We start from the raw sequence: 23,502 nt of genomic DNA on the forward strand, positions 1-23,502 counted from the left end.
TATATATATATACATATATATATATATATATATATATATATATATATATAATTTTGTTAATAAATTTTATGTTTCTTTAATGTTCTGTATACTAATTTAACTTTTAATATTGTATTAATAAAATATATTTTTTACTTAGTCAAATAAAAGTTATTAGTTACACACAATGCCAGATTTTCAAAATAATAGTTTTTTCAGTGAAGTCGATTCAGAAAAAGAAAGTTTTTCTTTCTATCTTGAAGGGAAAAATGGCTTAGAATATGTTGAAATGTTGTCAAAAGAAGAGATAAAGTTACTAGAGCAAATGGAGGATTATGTTTCAAAACGATATAAATTGGATTTAGAATATGCAACAAAATTGGGTAAACTACATGAAAAGTTTACATTTAATAACAATGTCAACGGCAATTTAAAAGGGAGTTTAATTGAAAAGGTATGTCTAATATTTAATATTATAATTTGTTTAAAAGTATAATTTTATTTTTTGATAAGTTAAAAGCAATAAATAATAGAAAGATAATAAATTTTTTTTATTAACGTTTTTTAATTTTGTTTAATATTTTATTGCATTCGCAGGCTTGGTTGGGAAGCGTGAGCAATCGCTCTCGATAACTGACCACGGGAATAATATTTAGTTGCAAAAAGCTGGCTAGATTTTTTAGTCGTTTTGAGAACATTTCAAAAAACAAAAAAAAAGCGCAAAAAAGATTAATTGGACCAATGAGGGACAATTACGTAAAAAAATAAATTAGAAACAGAAAATAACTTCTAACGCAAAAAAAATTAAAGCAAAATAAATTACGTTTAGAACAAATATTTTCGAAACATCGCTCTTTTATAATTTTTTTATTAAGTTTTTTTGTAATTTTTTTATATATTTTTTATAATTTTTTTATAAATTAAAATTATAAATTATTTTTTATAAAGTTAAACGACATTTTTTATATGAAGTAACATCTTACGATTGCTTAATAAGGAACTAAATGTTCTTTTATTTATTAAAGAGTTTAATATAATTTTTATTTATATACTCGTGTCTTATTTCCAGTGCTGGATTAAGGAGGGTTGGGATTAAAGGGGGCTATAGCCCCGGGCCCCAGAATGTTACAGGCCTCAAAATAGTCAAAATAGTCTTTTTTTTAATCATTTTTACGCTCTGGCACATAAAAAGGCCTCCAATATAAAAGTAGCCCCCAGCCCCAAAAAGTCTAACAAGATTCTAATAAAACTAACGCTAGCTTTAGTTTTATTTAAGCTAAATTATTTTATAAATAATAAAGTTAATTTTTTTTAATAACAATTTTATGTTTCACGTGAAAATTTTAATATCTCTGATGATGTTTAGTGAATGGGCTTTTTAATTTTAATTACTAATTAAGACAGAAAAAAGTAACCTTAAGTATAATGAGTTTGTAAGAATGACAACTGAAGCGAAAATATTTAGAGCTAGTAAACCAATATCTAAGAACTTCAAAACTTTCCTTTATATTTAATAACTTTCGATATATATATATATATATATATATATATACACATATACATAAATATATATATATATATATATATATATATATATATATATATATATATATATATATATATATATATATATATATATATATATATATATATATATATATATAGGGTGAGTTACTTCGTTTAGATGTTTATGTTTAGTAACCAGAAACTTCTTTTATGTTTATTTTATAATTAGTTTTAATAAGTTTGTTGATTATTAACAATTTCATTGAAAATGCAACCATTGTTGAAAATTAATAATACGTAATAAACATTCAAACATTTTGACAATTTAAAAGATATATATTTAAAACATTTATTTTTGTAAACAAATAATATTAGTTTTAAAGATTTACGGCTTTGCAGATGTGGCTCCGAGAATGAGCCATAGTATTAAAGTAATATTTCGCTTGATATCCTTATAGCAATTATTGCTAGAAATATATATACACAACAAATTTCGAACAATACAATTTTTAAAACAATTCAACATAAAAGTCAAGAACTTTATTTAGCTTAGTCAGTGTATTTTATGAACCAATAGAATTCATTTGTTCGTAGATTTGGCGGGTTTTTAATGTTCGCGAATATTCTTTTTATTCTTTTGCACCAAGAATTTTAAGAACATTTATGTTTATATATGTTTCCATGTATGTCCATAAAACAATTTTTTTTTTTCGGACATACGTTAACTTAAATGTTCTCAAAACGACTACAAAACCTGGCCAGTTTTTTGTAACTAAATATTATTTTTGTGGTCAGTAATCGAGAGTGATTGCTCCCGCATCACAACCAAGTCTGCATTTGAATAATCTTAAATGGACAGAATAATAGTATTGTAATCTAGAAGAAGTTTAAAAGCTAAGCTGATATACTTGATAAACTGATAAAAAGGGTAAAATATATTGTGAGCTTTTAAAGTTAAAATCTTTTTAGTTTAGTTATATTGTTTAAATTATGAAGTGAATTTTTATAATGATATATAGGCAGACCTTGTTTTAAATAAAAAGTGTTTAACTTATTAGCATAATATGAATTTGATATCATAAAATTCACTTTAATTTTTAATTTTTTAAAAACTACCACTTTTTAAACTACCGCAAAACAAGTTTAATTGGAAAATTAACTCAATTAACAAAAGTAACTTTGAAATGCTATTATGGAATGTTTATTGTTATTTTTTTATTTAAAATTATTAAATTTAGTAATAAATTTTTAAATATGTTTGATTTAAACAAGTTTCTTTTTTCAACATTTGATTAAATGAATTAAAATGTTTTTATTTTATTATTTTTTAAATTTCTAATTGCAGCTTTAAACGCAAAATAATTTTTTTATTAAATTGTTTTATTAGCAATTTTGTTAGGAAAGCACCATTTATAAAAAAATGCGCCCTCTTTCATTGCGCATCTCAAAAGGGTTTTCAATTGCAGAGTCCCTAAAGGGCTCTGGCTTTATATCTCTATTTTCCCTTGTTTCTGGTTTCCAAAAGCTCTGAACATGTTAGTTGACTTATGATCTGCTATATAAAAAAAGTCATGAAATTTTATGACTTAAAGCATATTGTTTTTAAGCCTATAGTCCTAGAGTCCTTGCCACCATTATACCTACGAACTCCGGGTTTAAAAAGTGATTGTTACTCTAACCTAAAATTCTTAATATCTTTTACCAATAGTAGTCCATAAGCATTTTTTATATAATTAATGCTCCTGAATAACAAAAACTAGGACAAAGTTATTGTTTGGTGGCATTCAAATCCAGAGTCCTTTTTGGGACTCCACATCCCTGGCGCTTTTAATTATGAAAAAAAGTTGAGCATGTGTTGTGATTTTAATGTGTGTCAATAATTTGTCAATAATTAGCTTTGCTAATTATTGACAAAAGTCACATGTTGCATATTTTTATTATTATAACGTTTTGTATAACAATCATTAATTGTTGACAAGAGTCACAAGTTGTATTTTTAAATGCTATATATAGCGAACAATTTTTTGTAAAAACGTTGAGGTTGTTGATAAGTAATAAAAAAATTTAAAAACAAAACTTTTAAATGCATTGAACAACAAGCTAGCCGGGCGTGTCTATTATCTCCACAATATGAAGATGGATAGCCAAAGCGATTTATTTGGCACATGACTTCGTGATAAACAATATCGCTTTAGATCGACACATAGTGTACTTGCTTGCTGCTCTGCCGTTGAAGATTTACAAGACCATGGATGAATTATCAGTACCTGAAGTGCCAGAGGATCACTAATCTCATGGTATGAATTTGGGAAAACTTATTGTGGCAATGAAGAATTAATATAGACGTTTGCGCATCAAGTGATCCGAGCAGCTCAAGAATGCAAGTTCTTACCTTTAGAGAGAGACTGCCAACTTTGTGATCAATTCATTATTGGGATTAATGATGGTCCTGTTCTGTGTGCTAATCTTTAGGGGGAAGATGCATTGAGCTTTGACGATTGTGTAAAGTCTGCATCTGTGGTTGTACAAACTAGATTAGATGCGGCATATTTATCTGTAAATGAAGAAGTAAATGCAAATTATTGAATAACTGGGATTGTAATGACAAGTTAAATACGGAGAAAGAAAGAAATGCAATGTTTCAACCGCGAATCATTAAATCACTTTGCATGTGAATGTATCTCTTTATTCAAGAAATGCTTGCATATACATGCTGCAAAGGACTGCTACAAACATCGAAAAAACCAGGAAAACTTAAATAAGACGAGTTTACATTAGGTATTTCTACAAGAACTTGTCCTGAAACAATACTACCTACTATCGAATTGGTAATAAACAGAAGAAAAGCTACAGTGCTTGTGGATACAGGTTGCTCGCAATTAATCATCACCGAGAAATTACTGCCATCTCACTTTAAAGTGATTTGTGTAGTGGATTGTGCAACAATAAGCGGAATAATTCGATGTGAAGAAGTTGTTGCCAAAATACACCACTCAATAAACGGGTGCTTGGTGGATGCGTTGGTGTTATGTGTGGATGAAGTAATAAACAAATATGACATGATTATGGGTATGGAACTAATAAAGTCATGTGATGAACTGAAAATTGACACTGAAAAATTGAAATTCTGTAATTCTTTGATTAAGTTGCCATCAACACCTTGTGTTGCGACATTTGAAATTGGAACAAGCAAAGCTAATTTTGACGGCAAAAAATGGGTTGTAAGTTGGGAGTGGGAGAACAAACCTAAAATGAAAAACAGAACAAGCCAGTATAATGTATCTAACCAACATCGTAAGGCGTTCAATAATGAAATTAAAGAATGGATCAAAGAAGGTATATTTATCAAGTATGACAACAAAATTATGGGAAAAGCTAAAGGATTTCTACCATTGATGTGTGTCATTCAAGATAATAAAAGGAAGATAAACCGTTACTTGATTATTGCAAACTTAACACCTATGTAAAAACTTCTACAAGGGATGCGGATATCATTAATGATGCAATGAGAGATTGGAGACTCATGAGTAAAAATAGCAACAACTCAGTGGTGGATCTGAAAAGAGTATACCTACAAATTCATGTGCATAAACAACATTGGCCTTACCAAACTGTCATTTACAAAGATCAATGATATGCATCTACACATTTGGGCTTCGGTTTGAACCTAGCACCTGTGATAATGAGCTCAATACTATGATATGTTCTCCAACAAAATTCTGCACTTGCAAAATCAACAAGAGGATGCATTGATGACAGCTTAGCAACCAATGGAAATGGAAGAAAGCTGGAGGCACATATGAAGAAATGGGGTCTTCACACAAAAAAACCTAAATATTTTTGCGAAAACCTAGTTTGTGCACTAGGATTGGAAGTAACAGTAAATCCATCTACAAAGGAAATATTTTGGAAGAGAGGACGCGAGATTTCAATTATTAAAAATGTGCTCACCAAGAGGGAGGTATTCTTATTGTGTGATAATTTGGTAATGCTAATTCGACAAAGGCTTCAAATTTTTGGAAAATTGGTCGAGGATTATGCCATAAATGTAAATGTTACATGAGTATCAACAACAAAAAATATCGCTGGTAAACTCACACAAGTGCCAACAAAATGGATAAAAAACAAAGTTGCAACGCAAGAATGTAATATCATTCATAAGCACAATAATCAGCAGATTAAAAAAGTTCATTTAATACCACGCATGAGAGTTTCCAAGAGTATGAAGTTATGCTCGCGTGCTGGTATCCACGTTAACAGAGACACAGTGAGACAAGTTGTCGCTGAATTTGATGAATGAAATTCAATTGATCCTAATGTGATTTTGTGGGATAAAGGAAATCTTGCTGTCAGCAAAGTGTGGGAAAGAGTAGCCTGGGATGTTACTCACATTGATTCAGGCTATATCTCACTTGTATTGATTGTGGCCCAAGTAGATACACGTTGTGGGCAACATTAGGTGACGAAAGTGCAACAATGGTTGTTCAATTGTCAGAAACAATATGGTCATCGCTTGGACCTCCTTCTGAAGTTCTCCTAGATAATTTCAAGTCGTGTAGATCTCAGACTATGCAAACTATGGCGTCGAAGTGGGAAATAAGACTTATTTATCGAGCTGTTGAAAACCATTGGGAAATGGAATTGTTGAAAGAGTTCATTGGAAGGTAAAAAGAACAAATGCGAGAGCAAAATGTGGTAGACCCATGTCTGTATTCTTAATCAACAATGTTTCATCAAAACATGGCACACCTTTTGAAATCTTTTGCCAACAATACAAATGCGTCCGAATTCCTGAAATTGATAAAGTCGAATCAAAACAAAAGTTTCTGAAAAAGTTTCAAGGATGGAAAGTTGGCGATAAAGTATGGGCGAAGCCTAAGCATATGACGCTATGTACACAGCAATGGTTAAAAGGAAGTATAATGGCACTGCATAATGGTTTAACAGCTGAAGTTGAAGTCAATGGACATACGTTGCCATAAGATTTTTCTTATCTGCAGCGATGTCCTGTAGACAAAAAAGAAGAAGATATAACAACTGATAGCGATTACAATCTGACACTGGTTAAATCACCTGAAATGAACTTAAAACATGTCGTAATCGAAGATCTAAGTTCTCAAATAAATTCTCTAGACGATGGCGAAACTGACAATAGTATGTACCATGCTGATCAAAACTATCCAACAAATTGTGAGACAAAGTTAAAGCCTGTTCGGTTCACTTGCTATAGGAGAAGAGCTCATACATAATCACGATTATGTATGAGCTCTTGTTGAGCTGGAGGAGATGAGATCTTAATGTGCGTCAATAGTTTGTCAATAATTAGCTTTGGTAATTATTGACAAAAGTCACACATTGCATATTTTTATTATTATAACATTTTGTATAACGATCATTAATTGTTGAAAAGAGTCACAAGTTATATTTTTAAATGCTATATATAGCAAACAATTTTTGATGTTAAGGTTGTTGATAAATAATAAAAACATTTAAAAACAAAATGGCTTTTAAATGCGTTGAACAACAATATGTTAAGTGCAAAATTTTGATGCAGCCTCGAAACATGTTTTTTTTACAAGAAATTTCATTTTAAGTTAAAAGTTAATGCTTGGGATTAACTTAAATTTTATTATCTATGTAAATTTAAATATATTTTTTTAAACTAGAATTAAGTTATATATTTTTTAATCAGAATTAGAATTTATATTTTTATTGAATTATTTTTAAATTAAATCATTTATTTTTCATTACAGTTTATATAATTATTGTGAGCTTAAAGCAAACTGATAATATTGGTTTGCTTCAAGCTTGAAGTATTTGCATTTTTTAGGCAAAAAAATCAATTACTACAATAAAACATCAAAATATCATAAACAGCAGTAATATCAAATAAAATTCAACTTTTGTTTTTTAAATTAATTTATTTTTTTATTAATAAATAGAAATTTAATTAAATTTTTTTGTTATTGCTATGCAGAGTTATAGAGAGGAATATTTTTGTTGCTTGCAAGATTTTTTTTTTTATTAAGTTTTTATTTACAAATATTATCAAGTTTTTTATTACAAATATTTCTTTTATGTTTTTTTTTCATGTTTTGTTTAATAACTTTGTGTAGAAAAACAAATTTGTTGTTAACTATAAACTAATTTGTTTTCTGTTACTTGTTATATTTCAATAAAAAGTGCATATATCCACAAATAATTACTTCTTACTGCTTATAGACTAATTTAAAAGTTAAAAAAATGATAAAAAGTTGCTTAAGTGATCAGACATAGGTAAAATAGTTAAAAAAATTGCATCAGACATAGATTAAATAGCCTAATGTGTACGTAAGTTGTGAGCAACGTAGTGCTTTAAAACAAGACCTGTAAAGGGTCAAGTATCATAAATACATCATGGTTAGGTTTTTGTAGCACATATTTTATTGCTTATCACTTTGAATAGTTTATTAGAATACTTAATGTTTGGCATTTTTTTAAAATATAACTTCAGCTTAACTTTGGTCACAAGATATCCTGATACAATTGCTGCTTTTTAAACAAACCCTACTTGATATTGATTTATCTGTAACATAAATGTGAAGTAGCACTTGATATTAAGGTAACAATGTATAGATAAGAAAAATTTCAAAAATAAATCAGCAGCAAAATGAACATACTACTATTGAATGATTGCTTCACTTCATAAGGGTTGTCATCTAAATCAATAACAATAAAAAAATAAATTACAATTTAAAAAATTCAGAATGAATATGAAAAAACTTTAATGTAGAAACGAAAAAGTAATTTAGATATATATTTTACAAAATAATGAGCTTTAATATTTCCATTATATTCATTTCCAATGAGCTCATAAACAATTTACAGAAAGTTTTGAAATTTAAGATTACTTTTACTTAATTATTTGAAATTTTGACAACTTATATTATTTTGACCACTTATATTATAACTTTATTAACTAATTTAGAGACCTAATTTGATTGGTAAATAGGTAAAACAATTTTACTGATTTACTGGTCATAGCTCAACCAGTAAGATTGTGTTTTAACTTTTTCTATATATATATATATATATATATATATATATATATATATATATATATATATATATATATATATATATATATATATATATATATATATATATATATATATATATATATATATATATATATATATATATATATATATATATATATATATATATATATATATATATATATATATATATATATATATATATATATATATATATATATATATATATATATATATATATATATATATATATATATATATATATATATATATATATATATATATATATATATATAAAGGCAATTCCTTTATGTTACACGCGCAACAATAGGATGTGACTTTTTGGTAACTCCAGTTTCCAATATAAAAAACAAATGAACTTTAGTTTGAAAGTAACTGAAAAGTCATTGGTTTAATTTAAATTTTGAAAAAGGTAACCCTCCATGACCCTTGATTACACACTCACATATATCAGTGAATTTTTTTTCTTCAAAAGTATATCAACCTGGGTCTCAAAAGAACCAGAATTTCATAGAGATTTTAGAAATAATAATGGTTTCAAATAAAAATAAATTGCTTAAATTAAATATACAAAAAATAACAATTTCTCTAAAAATTGAAAAAAGGTCGTTTTTTATGACATTTTGTTTGCAATATTTTTTTTTTAATGTTTCAGCAGAAAAGATTATAAATTTTTTCTATTTAAGCTGTAAATTAAACTTTTAGCTATTATGTATGAAAGCTGTTAGTCTAAAGGATAAAATAAGAGTTTTGAGTCCGGCCGAACTTATAACTGAAAATGCCACTTGACTTATGTTAAATGAAAAAAAAAAAAGTTGCTTCAACTTTTAGATCAGATTTCTGTGAATCAGTAAAGCGGTTTGTATTAAAAACTTTTACAAGATGTAAAGAATTCTATACCAATTTTAAAAATATATAAAATGTTAATCAGAGGTGACCGTCTACGGAAAATAAACTGGTTCTTTTTGATACTATATATTTAACCTATGTTACGTCATTTACATTACCCAGTGATTTTTATGGTGGATTTTTTATATCTATTATTAGGAGTTGGAGTTATGTAACAAAAGAAGTATTAAACTCATTTATTAAAAATAATTAACAAAGGAAATTTTAAAAGTGATGGCACTCTTCCAGCCCATATATATATTCAATCATTTTTTTGTTTAAAACAAGGCCTGATATATATATATATATATATATATATATATATATATATATGTATATATATATATATATATATATATATATATATATATATATGTGATATATGTATATATATGTATATATATATATATATATATATATATGTATATATATATATATATTTATATATATATTTATATATATATATATTTATATATATATATATATATATATATATATAAATATATATATATATACATATATGTATATGTATGTATATATATATATATATATATATATATATATATATATATATATATATATATATATACTTAAAGTATATATACTAGTATATATATATACTAAAAGTATATATACTAGCATATATATATATATATATATATATATATATATATATATATATATATATATATATATATATATATATATATATATATATATATATATATATATATATATATATATATATATATATATATATATATATATATATATATATATATATATATATATATATATATATATATATATATATATATATATACTAAATCAGTCAGAATTTTTCAATTGAAACACATTTCAACCTGGCGGTCAAATTTCAGAGCAGTGTATACATATATATAAATATATATGTATAAATATATATAAATATATATATATATATTTATATATATATATATATATGAATATATATATATATATATATTTATTCATATATATTTATATATATGTATACACTGGTCTGAAATTTGACCGCCAGGTTGAAATGTGTGTCAATTGAAAAATTCTGACTGATTTAGTCTCTACTAATAACTAGCAGTTAGAAACAACTTAATTAAAAATCGAAATCCCGTGCTAAGTATGAAAAGAACCCGAAATGAACCCATTTGATTTGGAGGGGGGGGGGCATTGTTTACATGGGCATCAGTTCTTAACTCCAAAAGATTTTTGAATGAAATTTGAAATCTTTTGGTGAGTTTTAATAATATTTATGATAGCATATACAAAAAAAAAAAATATATATATCCTATTCCCCTCACAAGTTTAATATTATTGGGGTATTTTTGTAATACTCATTTGAGACAAATATTTTGAATATTAAAAATCTTGAATATGCCCCTTTAAAGTTTATAACAAAAAGACTACAACACATATATTATTATTTTATTCTGTGTTAAAATCAACAACAGCTTTTTTTAATTGTTCTCCATGCTTACTATGTTCAGTGCTGACTTTATATCTTTTCCAGGTAGGTTTGAACTTAGCATGTACTTTCCAGGTAGTTTTGAACTTAGCATGCACTGCCTCACCAGCTTGTTCTGCAAAATTTCCTAGACCCATGTTATGATATTTTAGAAAAGGAGTTATGTGGTTCACAATAATATGTATTTTCCATGTCGTTTTTAAAGCTAATCGCTCTATTTTTGCATCATGAATATCATTTTGCAAAGATTTAAAAATAGCTGCAAAGATAATTGTTTCATATTCTGGGTTTAAATGTTTTCCCAAAGCTGCATCTTTTGCTTATTTAAAAGTTTGCAAACAATTTATTACAGATAATATCAAATGCTGGTGTACTGGGAGTTCCTTTATAACAGCTTGTTCGAGAAGATCTATTTTTTTAAGTATTTTGTTAGAATTATTTCCATCCCAACCAACTCCATGGTAGCCTCGAAAAATAATATGACATAAAGATAGCCAAGTTTTAAATCCAGGATCGTATATAATTAGCAATACTTTGCCTAAAACTCCAACTGCCCCTATCATTAAATGCAGTTCTGGGGGAGCTATATTATGAACAATTAATGTATGAGGATCCTCATCTATATAAATTACCATTTATTAATAAAATTCATATAACTTGACATTTTTTTGGTTGAACATCCATCATTATTATATTTCTGAGACCAGTAATCAAGATTTCCTAACGTTCTAAGATCTCCAGAGGTTAAAGAACATAATCCTGTACAATACAAACATGCATATGTCCCAGAGTGTGAAGACAAACCCAGTACAGCATTAACACATTTTAAGTCAAAAGCCATAATGCGGTAGTGGTGCAGTGGTAGAGCGCTCGCTTCATTAGCAAGAGGTTCCGAGTTCAATCCCCACCACGTCCCTGGTAATACCGTGCTCATCTTGTTTCTCCGCACAGTTCGCCAAGGTTCGTGTTTTGGAGTTATAGAGTTGAGAGAGGGTTATAACCACAATTAAGTAGCTTCCTCGTCTGTAGTGGTCTTCTGGGCCTTGGGGAGGTGAATTTAAAAAATATATATATAAAATTTAACTTCTTCCAGCTTAAGTTTTGATATGATTAATCCTAAATTCCAGTTAGATTCAGGAACGTTTTCAACTATAGCAGAGATCTGTATACGCTGAACTCCACTATCTTGTTACTTTGAAGAAGATGACCACAGATTATCAGGGTCAAACACATTACAGGCAACCTTCAAGAAACCACCACTTCCATCCACAGCTATATTCACAAATGCTTTAAAAGAGTTGAGAATCCTTTCATTTATAATATTCATAACAAAATCACTTGTATTCTTAACATAAACCAAATTGCAGTCATTTTTTTACCCTTGGTTTCCTCTAGATTTAACTAATTTGCCAAAATGAAAGGAGTCAACATGTGACTGAAGTTCGTTTAATTAACCAAATACATTTTTAGTAATACAATTTTCTCCAAATGAACCTTTTTGACAGGAAAGCAAGACCTAAGAAGTTGCTTTGGAAAGTTCCAAAATGGTCTGTAAAGTAAGCAGCATCTGAAAAGGAATCTTAAAGATTTAGACCTTGATTTTAATCCTGAAACTCCTACAATAATCTGAGCTGGATTACCACCTGTTGATAGATTAAACATTGCTCCTTGTATTAAATTTTCGTTATCTATTTTAGTTTTAATAATATTTGAAGCCACCTGTTCTTCCTGTATTGCACCATTACCAAAGGCTAGATTTGTAAGGTTTGTATCTGCCTGACTTTTACAGCAATTGTGGGGTTTTCCAGCACCTAAAACAAAAATTGTCAATAAAAAATGTGTGTGTTTTTTTTGTGTATATATATATATATATATATATATATATATACATACATATATATATATATATATATACATATATATTGCATATTTATTGTTTATATATTTGTTTCAATATACATATATATATATATATATATATATATATATATATATATATATATATATGTATATTGAAACAAATATATAAACAATAAATATGCAAAAAATAACAATGTTCAATCTGCCATTTTTATAGAGACATAATTATTTAATTTAAATAAGTAAATCAAATTTTTAAGTGATTTGAAATAAAAGATTTTTACCAATAATACCAAAGCAATGATGGCATAAATTTTCTTTCATGTCATTGACTATTTCAGATTGTGCTGATTGCACAATATATACTATGTCGACATTATGCCTGACTACTGATTCTTCGTGTATCTTCAACTATAACTAAAATTTGATTCAACATCAAATACAAGTTTTTATATGAACTTGTGAACAATTTGATAAACATTGTGAGTAATGAATTATGCAAAATACTCTGATTTAAAATTGTCATTAGAAGTGTTTTTAAAGAGTATTATTTATATCAGTAAAAATGCTCAGAATTGAACTTTTATATAAACATTTCAGAACATTTTTATAATTATGTTAATACCTTGGATACTTTTGATAACCAAGAACTTCTTGCAGTACTTTTTTCTGAGTCAAGCAGATAAAGGTTTCTTTGACAACTGCAAATCATAATAGAATATGCTTCTAGGTTTGGATTATATTTAAAATTAATTAAAGTATTTATTTTTTGGAGAATTGGTTCAGAAACTGACAATTCTTTGATCTTTCTCCTTTCTGCTCTAGGCAAACGCAGCAAACACTGAACCTTGTCGACATTTTTAATTTTGTAATTTTTTTTACTCTCTAGAATTTGTATAAAGCTGTATAGTTTCCAGGGATTCTCAACAATTTTTCACCGCATTTACCAACTTTTAAAAAATTAAAAACAGATAAAATACTAAATTTATTTTTCACAAATAAAATAAGATAGCACATGATTTTGATTTCAAACTTGATTATTTACTAATAGTATAGAGTATTTGTAACCATATTAATGAAAATTTTTAAATTGACACAAAGTTCAACCTGGCGGTCAAATTTTAGAGCAGTATATATATATATATATATATATATATATATATATATATATATATATATATATATATATATATATATATATATATATATATATATATGTATATATATATATATATATATATATATATATATATATATATATATATGCCTTGTTTTAAATAAAAAAATGCTTAATGCATTAGCTTAACGCGGTATTTGATGTCATAAAGTTCTCTTTTTATTTTTATTTTTTAAAGACATTAACTTTAAACTACTGCAATAATATTAATTACCGCAAAACGAGTTAAATGTTATTTAACAGCTTTTTTATTATTACTATAAAGGAATGTTTATTTTCTTTTTTAAATTGCTAACAGTGACTTTGCAACTACAAATGATTTTTTATTTAAAAAAATTAGTAAAAAATAAAAAATTTTTTATTTACTTTAATTACTTAAAGTTTATATGTTTATTATTCTATTATTAAAATTACATCGCTGAATATATTGTTTATTAAAAAATAATCGCTGAGATTTAACTTGCTTTTTTTATTTTAAAAAAATTAGTGAGTAACAAGTAAAAAAAATAAGTTAATTTATTTACTTTATTTATTTAAAATTTATTGCTTTATTATTTTATTGTTAAAATTACATTGCTGAATATATCATTTATTAAAAAATAATCACTGCGATTTAACTTGCATTATAAAAAAAACTTACGTTTTGTGCAAACTTTTGATGTAGTTGTTTATTTAAAATTTAATTTTGAGTATGGAAATTAATGTTTAGGAAGGAAAACCAAAAAACAATTATGATAAAAATAAGCTGATTTTGTTTTTAAGAACAAATAAAATTTGAAAACTGAACAATATTTAGTAATATTTTTAAATAGATTTGACAGTTAAACCCAAGTATTAACTTTAATTTTAATAAACATATTTATTAAATCAAAATTAAATTAAATATTTTTAAAATCTAAATTAAATTATATATTTTTATCAAATTAGTTTTAAATTGAACCATATAATTTTTATCAGAATTTAATTATATTTTTAAGATCGTTGCTTCTAGCGATGAAAAAATAAAAATAAACTTTTAAGTTTATTTGAGTTTTTTTCATTAGTAAATATTTACTAATGAAAAAAATTATTTAAATTTTGATTTAGTGCTTATATCAAACATAATTATCATTCAAACTTTTGTAACAAATATTTTAGCATAAGCGTCATTCAAAAGTTAATGTGACTTTTTTTGAAATTAATTAGTTCTTTTATCTTATTCTTATAGTATAATTTAAAAGTTAAAAAATGATAAAAGGTAGCTTAACCGAAATACTGCTTACGTAAAAATTGCTTAAGGTGTATGTAAATCGCTCTAAGCTTAACGCTTTAAAACAAGGCCTATATAGTATATATATATATATATATATATATATATATATATATATATATATATATATATATATATATATATATATATATATATATATATATATATATATAAGTATGTAAATAACTTGCTGTTGAATAAAATGAAACTCTCTTTATAATGGGTGATTTTAATATAGATCTTATAAAAGCAAACTCTGATAATTCAATCTCGGAGTATTGGAACACCATTGCTTCAAACAACTTTCTTCCTTTTATATCCTTACCGACAAGATTTATCAATCACTTAAGTACTTTAATTGATAATAAAGTTTTGAATTCAACTTCTAAAGATATTTTTTCTGCCAATCTAACTATTAGAATATCAGATCATTCGGCGCAGTTTCTAACACAGTTTCTCTGCCTCGCTCTATAAATAATTTGATTGTTCATCATTTCGCTGGTGACACTAATCTTCTATGCATAAATAAATCACTCACGCAGCTTTTTAAAAGTTAATTCAGATTTCCATAATTTGTGTCATTGGTCAAATAATAACTGTATTTCCCTAAATACAGTTAAAATATATACCAGTAAAACTGAATTTATTATTTTTCATCCTTCAAAAAAAATAAAAGATTGATAATGATAATGTGAAAATTAGAATTAACAGTAAAAGATTTTTCCCATCTAAATATCCAAAATATCTCGGGGTATTTCTTAACAAAAAAAATGGTACTATCAACTACAGCCCTCGAAATTAGGGTCAGTATTCAGTAATGCCGACCTAACTGCTGACCTGAATGTGTTTGAGGGCAGCAAAAATTGCTAACCTCGTTTCTATGTTTTATGGTAAGACCTTTGTATCAAATAATTTTTGACGACCTTTAAATGATTTAAATGAAAATAATTTGCTTAATAGTTTTATTATTAAAACAATTGACACACACAAATATTACACTCAGATATTACAATATATATTACAAATATTACAATACTTCTTCAACACTATCTTTAAATATGGTAAACTCTCTATAAAATATCAAAGTATTTCTCACTGGAACCAAATAATACTGGTATATATAAATGGTCATTTACTAAATAAAATATTTTAACTAAGTACCCTTTTATTACCAACATTTTTCTTCTCAATTAAAACCAAATTTTATTTGAGTATACATCTCTTTCTGGATATTTCGGAAATTTATCCGGAATTCCAGATATTTTTTTCAATTTTTTGTTTTTCCGGATATCCAAAATATTTTCTATACATACAAGTTTAGGCATAATTTTTGTGATATATTTGTTTTTTAAACTTTTTTTAAATTCTTTCTATGTTTTATATATATATATATATTTTTTTTATTTGTATTTTTTTTTTTTAGGTGTCACACCATTGACTAGTTTTTAACTACATGAGTGACACCTAACCTTAATTATGTGAGATTATAATATATTATTTTAAATTTTTTATATTTTATGGTTAAATAAATGGAAATATATCTATATCTATATATATATATATATATATATATATATATATATATATATATATATATATATATATATATATATATATATATATATATATATATATATATATATATATATATATATATATATATATATATGTATATATATATATATGTATATATATCTATATCTATATATATATATATATATATATATCTATATATATATATATATATATATATATATATATATCTATATATATATATATATATATATATATATATATATATATATATATATATATATATATATATATATATATATATATATATATATATATATATATATCTATATATATATATATATATATATATATATATATATATATATCTATATATATATATATATATATATCTATATATATATATATATATATATATATATATATATATATATCTATATATATATATATATATATACTATATATATATATATATATATATATCTATATATATCTATATATATATATATATCTATCTATATATATCTATATATATATATATATATATATATATATATATATATATATATATATATATATATATATATATATATATATATATATATATATATATATATATATATATATATATATATATATATATATATATATATATATATATATATATATATATATATATATATATGAAAAAGTTGATCTAATAATAATTACAGATAATTACATTAAAAACAACAAATTTGACATGTTTATCTTTACTAATGTTTTTATATTAGCAAAACGCTTTTAAATGAAGTAGCTAATGATTTTAGTTAATGTATTATAGAAAGTTGTATAAAGTTTTATTTATATTATTTAATTATATAAAAATTTTTTATAATTAAAATAAAATAAGTAAAAATATAAAAAAATATTTAAATTTTTATAAGCAACAACTTTAAACAGCAATGGTCTCGTTAATAAACTTTATATAAGAATCATTAGTTAATTCTTCGAAAAGTAGGAAGATTTTGTTGAGAAGAAAAAAAAGATAAACTTTTTTGAAAGTTGTTTGAATTAAATAGCTTTGATCTTTACTTATGTTTTTATATTATTAAAGCGCATTTAATTAAAGTAACAAAAATAATCACTGCTAATGATTATTTTTGTTATAAAAGTATTTATTTTTTGAATAAAAGATTTATTTATTTTTTACATTGCTGCGAAGAATCGTTATGAATCTTGTTTTTAACTTTTGAATGTGCCCATTTATTTAACAATCATTAGATGTAAGTTGTTACTTTTCTTAAAAAGGGTTTCGCATAATATTATATTGTAACAGTAAAGATAAATGATTTAAAGTTATTCTAAACAATCTTATCGTTATAGTTTATTATTTATTTTAGTCAAGTTTTGATTTGATTTTTTTAATTTTATGTTTAGTTAATTATTTTTTTATTTTATCTTTTGTTATTTTTTTTTACAAAGATTTATTTCCTTTATTACAATAAGGTTTTTTTAAGTTTCTTTATAGTTAAGATTATAGTTAAGAACTTTTTCAGCGCGTTTTTAAATTGTATTTAAATTTTCAAAACATATTAACAGCCGTGGTCAAGTTTTAAAATCAAATAGTATTTGCATGGTCATATTATGACGTGAAATCGCACGCCTTTCTGGCCAAGCCTGTATATATCCCACTAATATATTTATTTATTTATTTTAGGCAACATTAGGCCTCATTTAAAAAAAAATGGTGCTCCATTTATGTACGCATTAAGCCATTTAACATAAGCCATAAGCCATTTCACATTATCCACTTTTTATCATTTTTTAATATTTAAACAAGTCTAAATATATTGTTTAAGTGGTAAAATTGAAGAAGTAATTAATGTTATAAAAACCACTTATGAAGTTTGAATGATGATTATGTTAAAAACGTTAGAAAAAACAAAGAGAGTATTGTTTTTATTTTACTTTTCCATCAAAAATATTCAGCATAATTAAAAAAAAAAGATATTATATGATGCATAAAAAAAGAAATCATAAAAGAAATATAATAAAGTTTTATTTATCACCTTGTAAGCGCAAGAATATTTATATAGGCGGTTTCTCATAACAAGCAATAACAAAAATAATTACTGGCTTTAAAAAATAAACAAAAAAACAAAATAAAAAATTATTAGTAAAAAATTGTACACATTAAATTTTATTTTATATTATTGCCAATTTTGATATTTTAATTTTTTTGTTGTTGTTTGTTTTGTTATAATGATTGATTTTATCAAAAAAAAAAAAAAAAAATAAAAAAAAAAAGAATAAACATTTCAATCAAAAAAATAATATTTCAAGGATGCTTAAATACCCTCCTTATTAATAATAAATATACTTGATGTCAAATAAATATATTTGATAATGAGAGTTATCAAATCTAATCTAAATCAATCAATCAATCATATATATTCTGAAAATATTTTTATGGATATTTACAAATAGCATTGATATACTAATCTCAAGTAAGCACCTTAAAATCCCTATTAAATTCCCTTGATATATAAGAATTTTTCAATACAATACGAAGAGCCCATTTGCAAAATGCACTATGTCCAAGTAAATTGATTTTGAGACATCAACGAAAAACTGCAAAACGCGCTAATTGACAAAAATAAAATTTTGAGTTAATTCCATTTTCAGATTCTATATACTGAATTCTATCATATATATAAATACTAAAACAATTGAGAGTTTTTTATTCCTAAAAATAGACAAAGAAAATATTTCTGTTGATGCGCTTCTAAGAGTAGTTCAGTTTTTCGTTGTTGCCTTAAAATCAATTTACTTGGACATTGTGCATTTTGAAAATGGGCTCCTCATATTGTATTGAAAAATTAATAATAGAGTTTTGTCCATTATAGTTTTTATTTAATTAGTTACTACAAGTATTTATGCTTAAAGAAATATAGCTCTTGCAGTTTATATTTAAAAGTTTTATTTTGCGAAAAATGACTGTTTAGAAAAATTATATTTTATAATATTACACCAGTGTATATAATTAACAGATTGCGCAATATCAAAAAAGTGAAAACAGAAATTTACTTAAAAAAAGAAAAAAATTAAAAAAAGTTAGACTATTTTTATCATAATTTGTTTTTTTTTGTTTTTTCTTTGTTCTTTTTTGATACTTTTTAAAAAATGAAATTTCTTGTAAACATGTTTTAACACTGCATCAAAAATGTTTATAAAGCATACATTTAACTCTTTTGTCACAAGGCAAGTGAAAGCACCATGGCATATAGATTTTTTAATAGATGGTACTTGGAAACTTAAATCTTTGTTTGTCACACAAAAAAGTGCCATTAAAGTATTAACTTGAGCTGTTTTTTTGGGACAAGTAATATTTTTTGTTTGTTAATAACTTTTTAAAAGTAAAAAATCATCCACAGTTTAAAGTAATAAAAAAAAACATTGCATATTATTTATACTAATATAGAGAATTAATTTATGTTAAATGATAATAAAAGATATGATAATAAAAGATATAATTGATAATAAAAAATATAAATGTAATATTAAATTTAATTATTTAATATTAAAAAAAAAAAGTTAAAACAAAATAGACATTCCACAATATGTACATTTACAGAATAACACTTCTAGATTTGTTTTCTTAATTAGTAAATTAAATTTGTTTTGCTGTAATTTATTTTATTGTGGTAGTTTAAAAAAGTTAATGTCCTTAAATTAAAATAAATAATAATAAGTTTTTCTGTTATCTCCTAATGAGGGTACAGCTCTAAAACTCAGTTTAATGGTTCTAAGGCTAGCTGGTAGTAATATTATCTCTGTGATTTCATTAACATGTGTAAAATAACAGAGTATTAACAGTGCTATGTTGGGCATGGATGGTGTCTCTTTTAATGCTTTCGGTGTGCATTGTTGAGGCCACATAAGGAGCTCTATGCTACATCTTTGGATTAATTAACAGAAATTAGACAACTGCAGTTGTATTTAAACTTAAACATGCCCAAATTAAACAAAAATATTAAACATGAAAAACCATGCTTTGTTTTAAAACATTAGGCTGCTGGCAATTTGTGTACTATTTTATTTTAAAATATTACTAAATATTGTTCAATATTTAAATTTTATATATTCTTAAAAAAATGAGCTCATTTTTAACGCAATTGTTTTTTCGGTTTTCCTTTTCTAAACTTTTTTTTTTTAACTGAAAATTAAATTGTAAATAATCGTGTTCCGAGGCTCCATCAAAAATTTGCACAAAATGTAAGGTTAATTTTTTTTTTATAATGCGAGTTAAAGCGCAGCAATTATTTTTTATTAAATGATATATACAGCGATATAATTTTAATAAATGATGTTTGGAAAAATAATCTTTGCTTATGCAACAAAATCACTAATAAAATAAACTTTTAATAAATAAAGTAAATTAAGTAACATTTTTTTATTTGTTACTCGCTAATTTTTTTTTTTTAATAAAAAATCATTTTTAGTTGCAAAGCCACAATTAGAAATTTAAAAAAATAATGATTTTAAAAAATTTAGCATATTTTAATTCATTTATACAATTGTCAAAAAAAGAAAGAAATTTGTTTATGTCGAGCATTTCTTAAAATGTAATATTAAATTGATTTATTTAATATATAAAAAAAAATTACAAAAGAAAATAAACATTCCCTAATAGTTATAATAAAAAATGAGTTAAATGCTATTTAACTCATTTTGCAGTAATTAATATTATTGCAGTAATTTAAAAAAGGTTAATGTCTTTAAAAAATGAAATATAAAAAATATAGATAAAGAGAATTTTATGATGTCAAATTCACATTACGCTATTGCGTTAAGCATTTTTTATTAAAAATAATATTTTAATATTTTTGTGGAGTTTTTTATTTAAAATATTATTTTAATTTTTTTGTGGAATCCTTATATAAAAGAACTTTTTTAAAGAAAACTGTCAACCTATTACTCAACAGATGCATAAAACAATTCTAGTTTTGAAGATATTGATTTTTTTTTATGAATATATTTTGTTAAAAAAATGTTTCAAAAATATACCTGAAATAGTTCCTTTTGGGCAAATTATGTAAAAACAGGGATTTTTAACAACATCAACAAACAAATATTTTTTGTAGTTTTAATCTTGAATAAAAGTAAATAATATTTTCAAAATCAGCATTAAGTTATGCTTCTTTTGAGTAAGCAGTTGACATAGTTCTAAAAAAAAGTTTTTCACTATTATTACCCATGATTTATTATTACATTATTATTACAAATTTTTTTGTCCAAGAAGAAACTTAAAGAACTCGTCTAAATCCAAAAATATTTTTACATTTTTTTTGTTATAACTAATAAAACACCATTCACATCTCAGGGATGTTTGTTTTAAAATTTAAAATTTTTTTTGTTTGCTATGAAAATCACTCCACCTTAATGTATAGTATACTTTTGTGTTAAATAGCTTATATACAGCTCAGTTATAACTCTAGCCACAGCACTTGACTTTCCCAAAAAGAAAAACAGCCAGAGTATTTATATTATGGTTTAAACTCTGTATACATGAGTATAAATCTATATTATTTTAAATATAGTATATAAATATGATTATATATAAGTATGGTTATTGTTGACTGAAAATATCATTTTTTTTAAAACTAAATCAACATTAAATTGAAATATATTAATAATATTTGGATTATATATTTTGTTTGACAATGTAACTTTATTATAAATAAAAGTGTACCACAAAGTGTTTCATATCACTGGATTTGTGAGATGTATAATAATAAATTATCAATAATAATAATAAATTATCAATAGACACATGGTTTGAGCCTTATCATCTAATTATATAGAACATTTATGCTCTTTTGTTGAGGGGTAATAATTTTTTAAATATTTGGTTTTAATTTGCAGTTAAACTTTTTGCCTCACTCTACGTCACTTATTTAAAAGCTTTGTATTTTTTGTAAAAACTATAAAACTAGACATGCCTATACTGTATCTAGTATCTTATATATCTATGGATAATAGGCTATTGTGGGTAATAGTAAATATGGTTTGTTACTATAGCGGTAAAAGTGAAAAGCCCCTTGAAGTATATTTTAAATTGTTTAATTTGTTAAGTTAATTAAAGTATTTAATTATTATTGCTAATTATTAAATATTATACTTTAGTTTTACATGATATTATTTTTAAACTTTTTAAATTAATTTTAAAATTTAGGCATGGCGTATGTACATTACAGAGTCTGAAAATAAAGCTATATCAATATCAAATTTAGTAAAACAACTTAACTTGCAAACTTTACCTCAAATTAAGTTGTTGCTGATGTCTAAGAAAGAAATGTGTGGCAACTTCAGTAGTTTAAAAGCAAGGATGGATAGAGATTTTGATGTAAGTGCTGAAGAAGTTAACAGACTTTGCAATGGTTATAAGGACAGTTTAAAAAAAGCTTCAGTCACTAAAGAAAGACTAAATAAAATTGATTCAAAGAGTAAGTGTTTATATATTTTATTGAAATGAGGAATTTATGAAGATTGTATTCAATGTTGAATAAAATATATGATGTAATCAAATTGTATATTTGTCACTATAATATAATTACAGGTAAACAATTTTATTACATAATATATAATTTACAAAATAAATACATAATATACAATAATAATTATATAATATATGATATCTTACTTATATAATGTAAGTTGCTACATGTGTATACATCTAGTGGATTCAAGTCTGCTTGAAATGTTGCTGATAATGCCACTCTGATAA

At 24.2% G+C, this 23,502-nt stretch overlaps 1 protein-coding gene across 1 annotated transcript in view; it reads left to right on the plus strand.

Moving 5' to 3' along the window:
• Positions 1-129: 129 nt before the first annotated feature.
• Positions 130-23,502, plus strand: part of LOC100192292 (tyrosine-protein kinase Fer) — a 126,467-nt gene continuing 103,094 nt past the window's right edge. Inside the window, exons 1-2 of the mRNA XM_065806010.1 lie at positions 130-433; positions 22,951-23,221. Of these exons, the coding sequence (XP_065662082.1) occupies positions 167-433; positions 22,951-23,221 (538 nt within the window). The 5' untranslated portion in view covers positions 130-166. The remainder of the gene's footprint in view (positions 434-22,950; positions 23,222-23,502) is intronic.

Source organism: Hydra vulgaris, chromosome 09, assembly GCF_038396675.1.
Source record: "Hydra vulgaris chromosome 09, alternate assembly HydraT2T_AEP".
Classification (NCBI taxonomy): Eukaryota; Metazoa; Cnidaria; class Hydrozoa; order Anthoathecata; family Hydridae; genus Hydra; species Hydra vulgaris.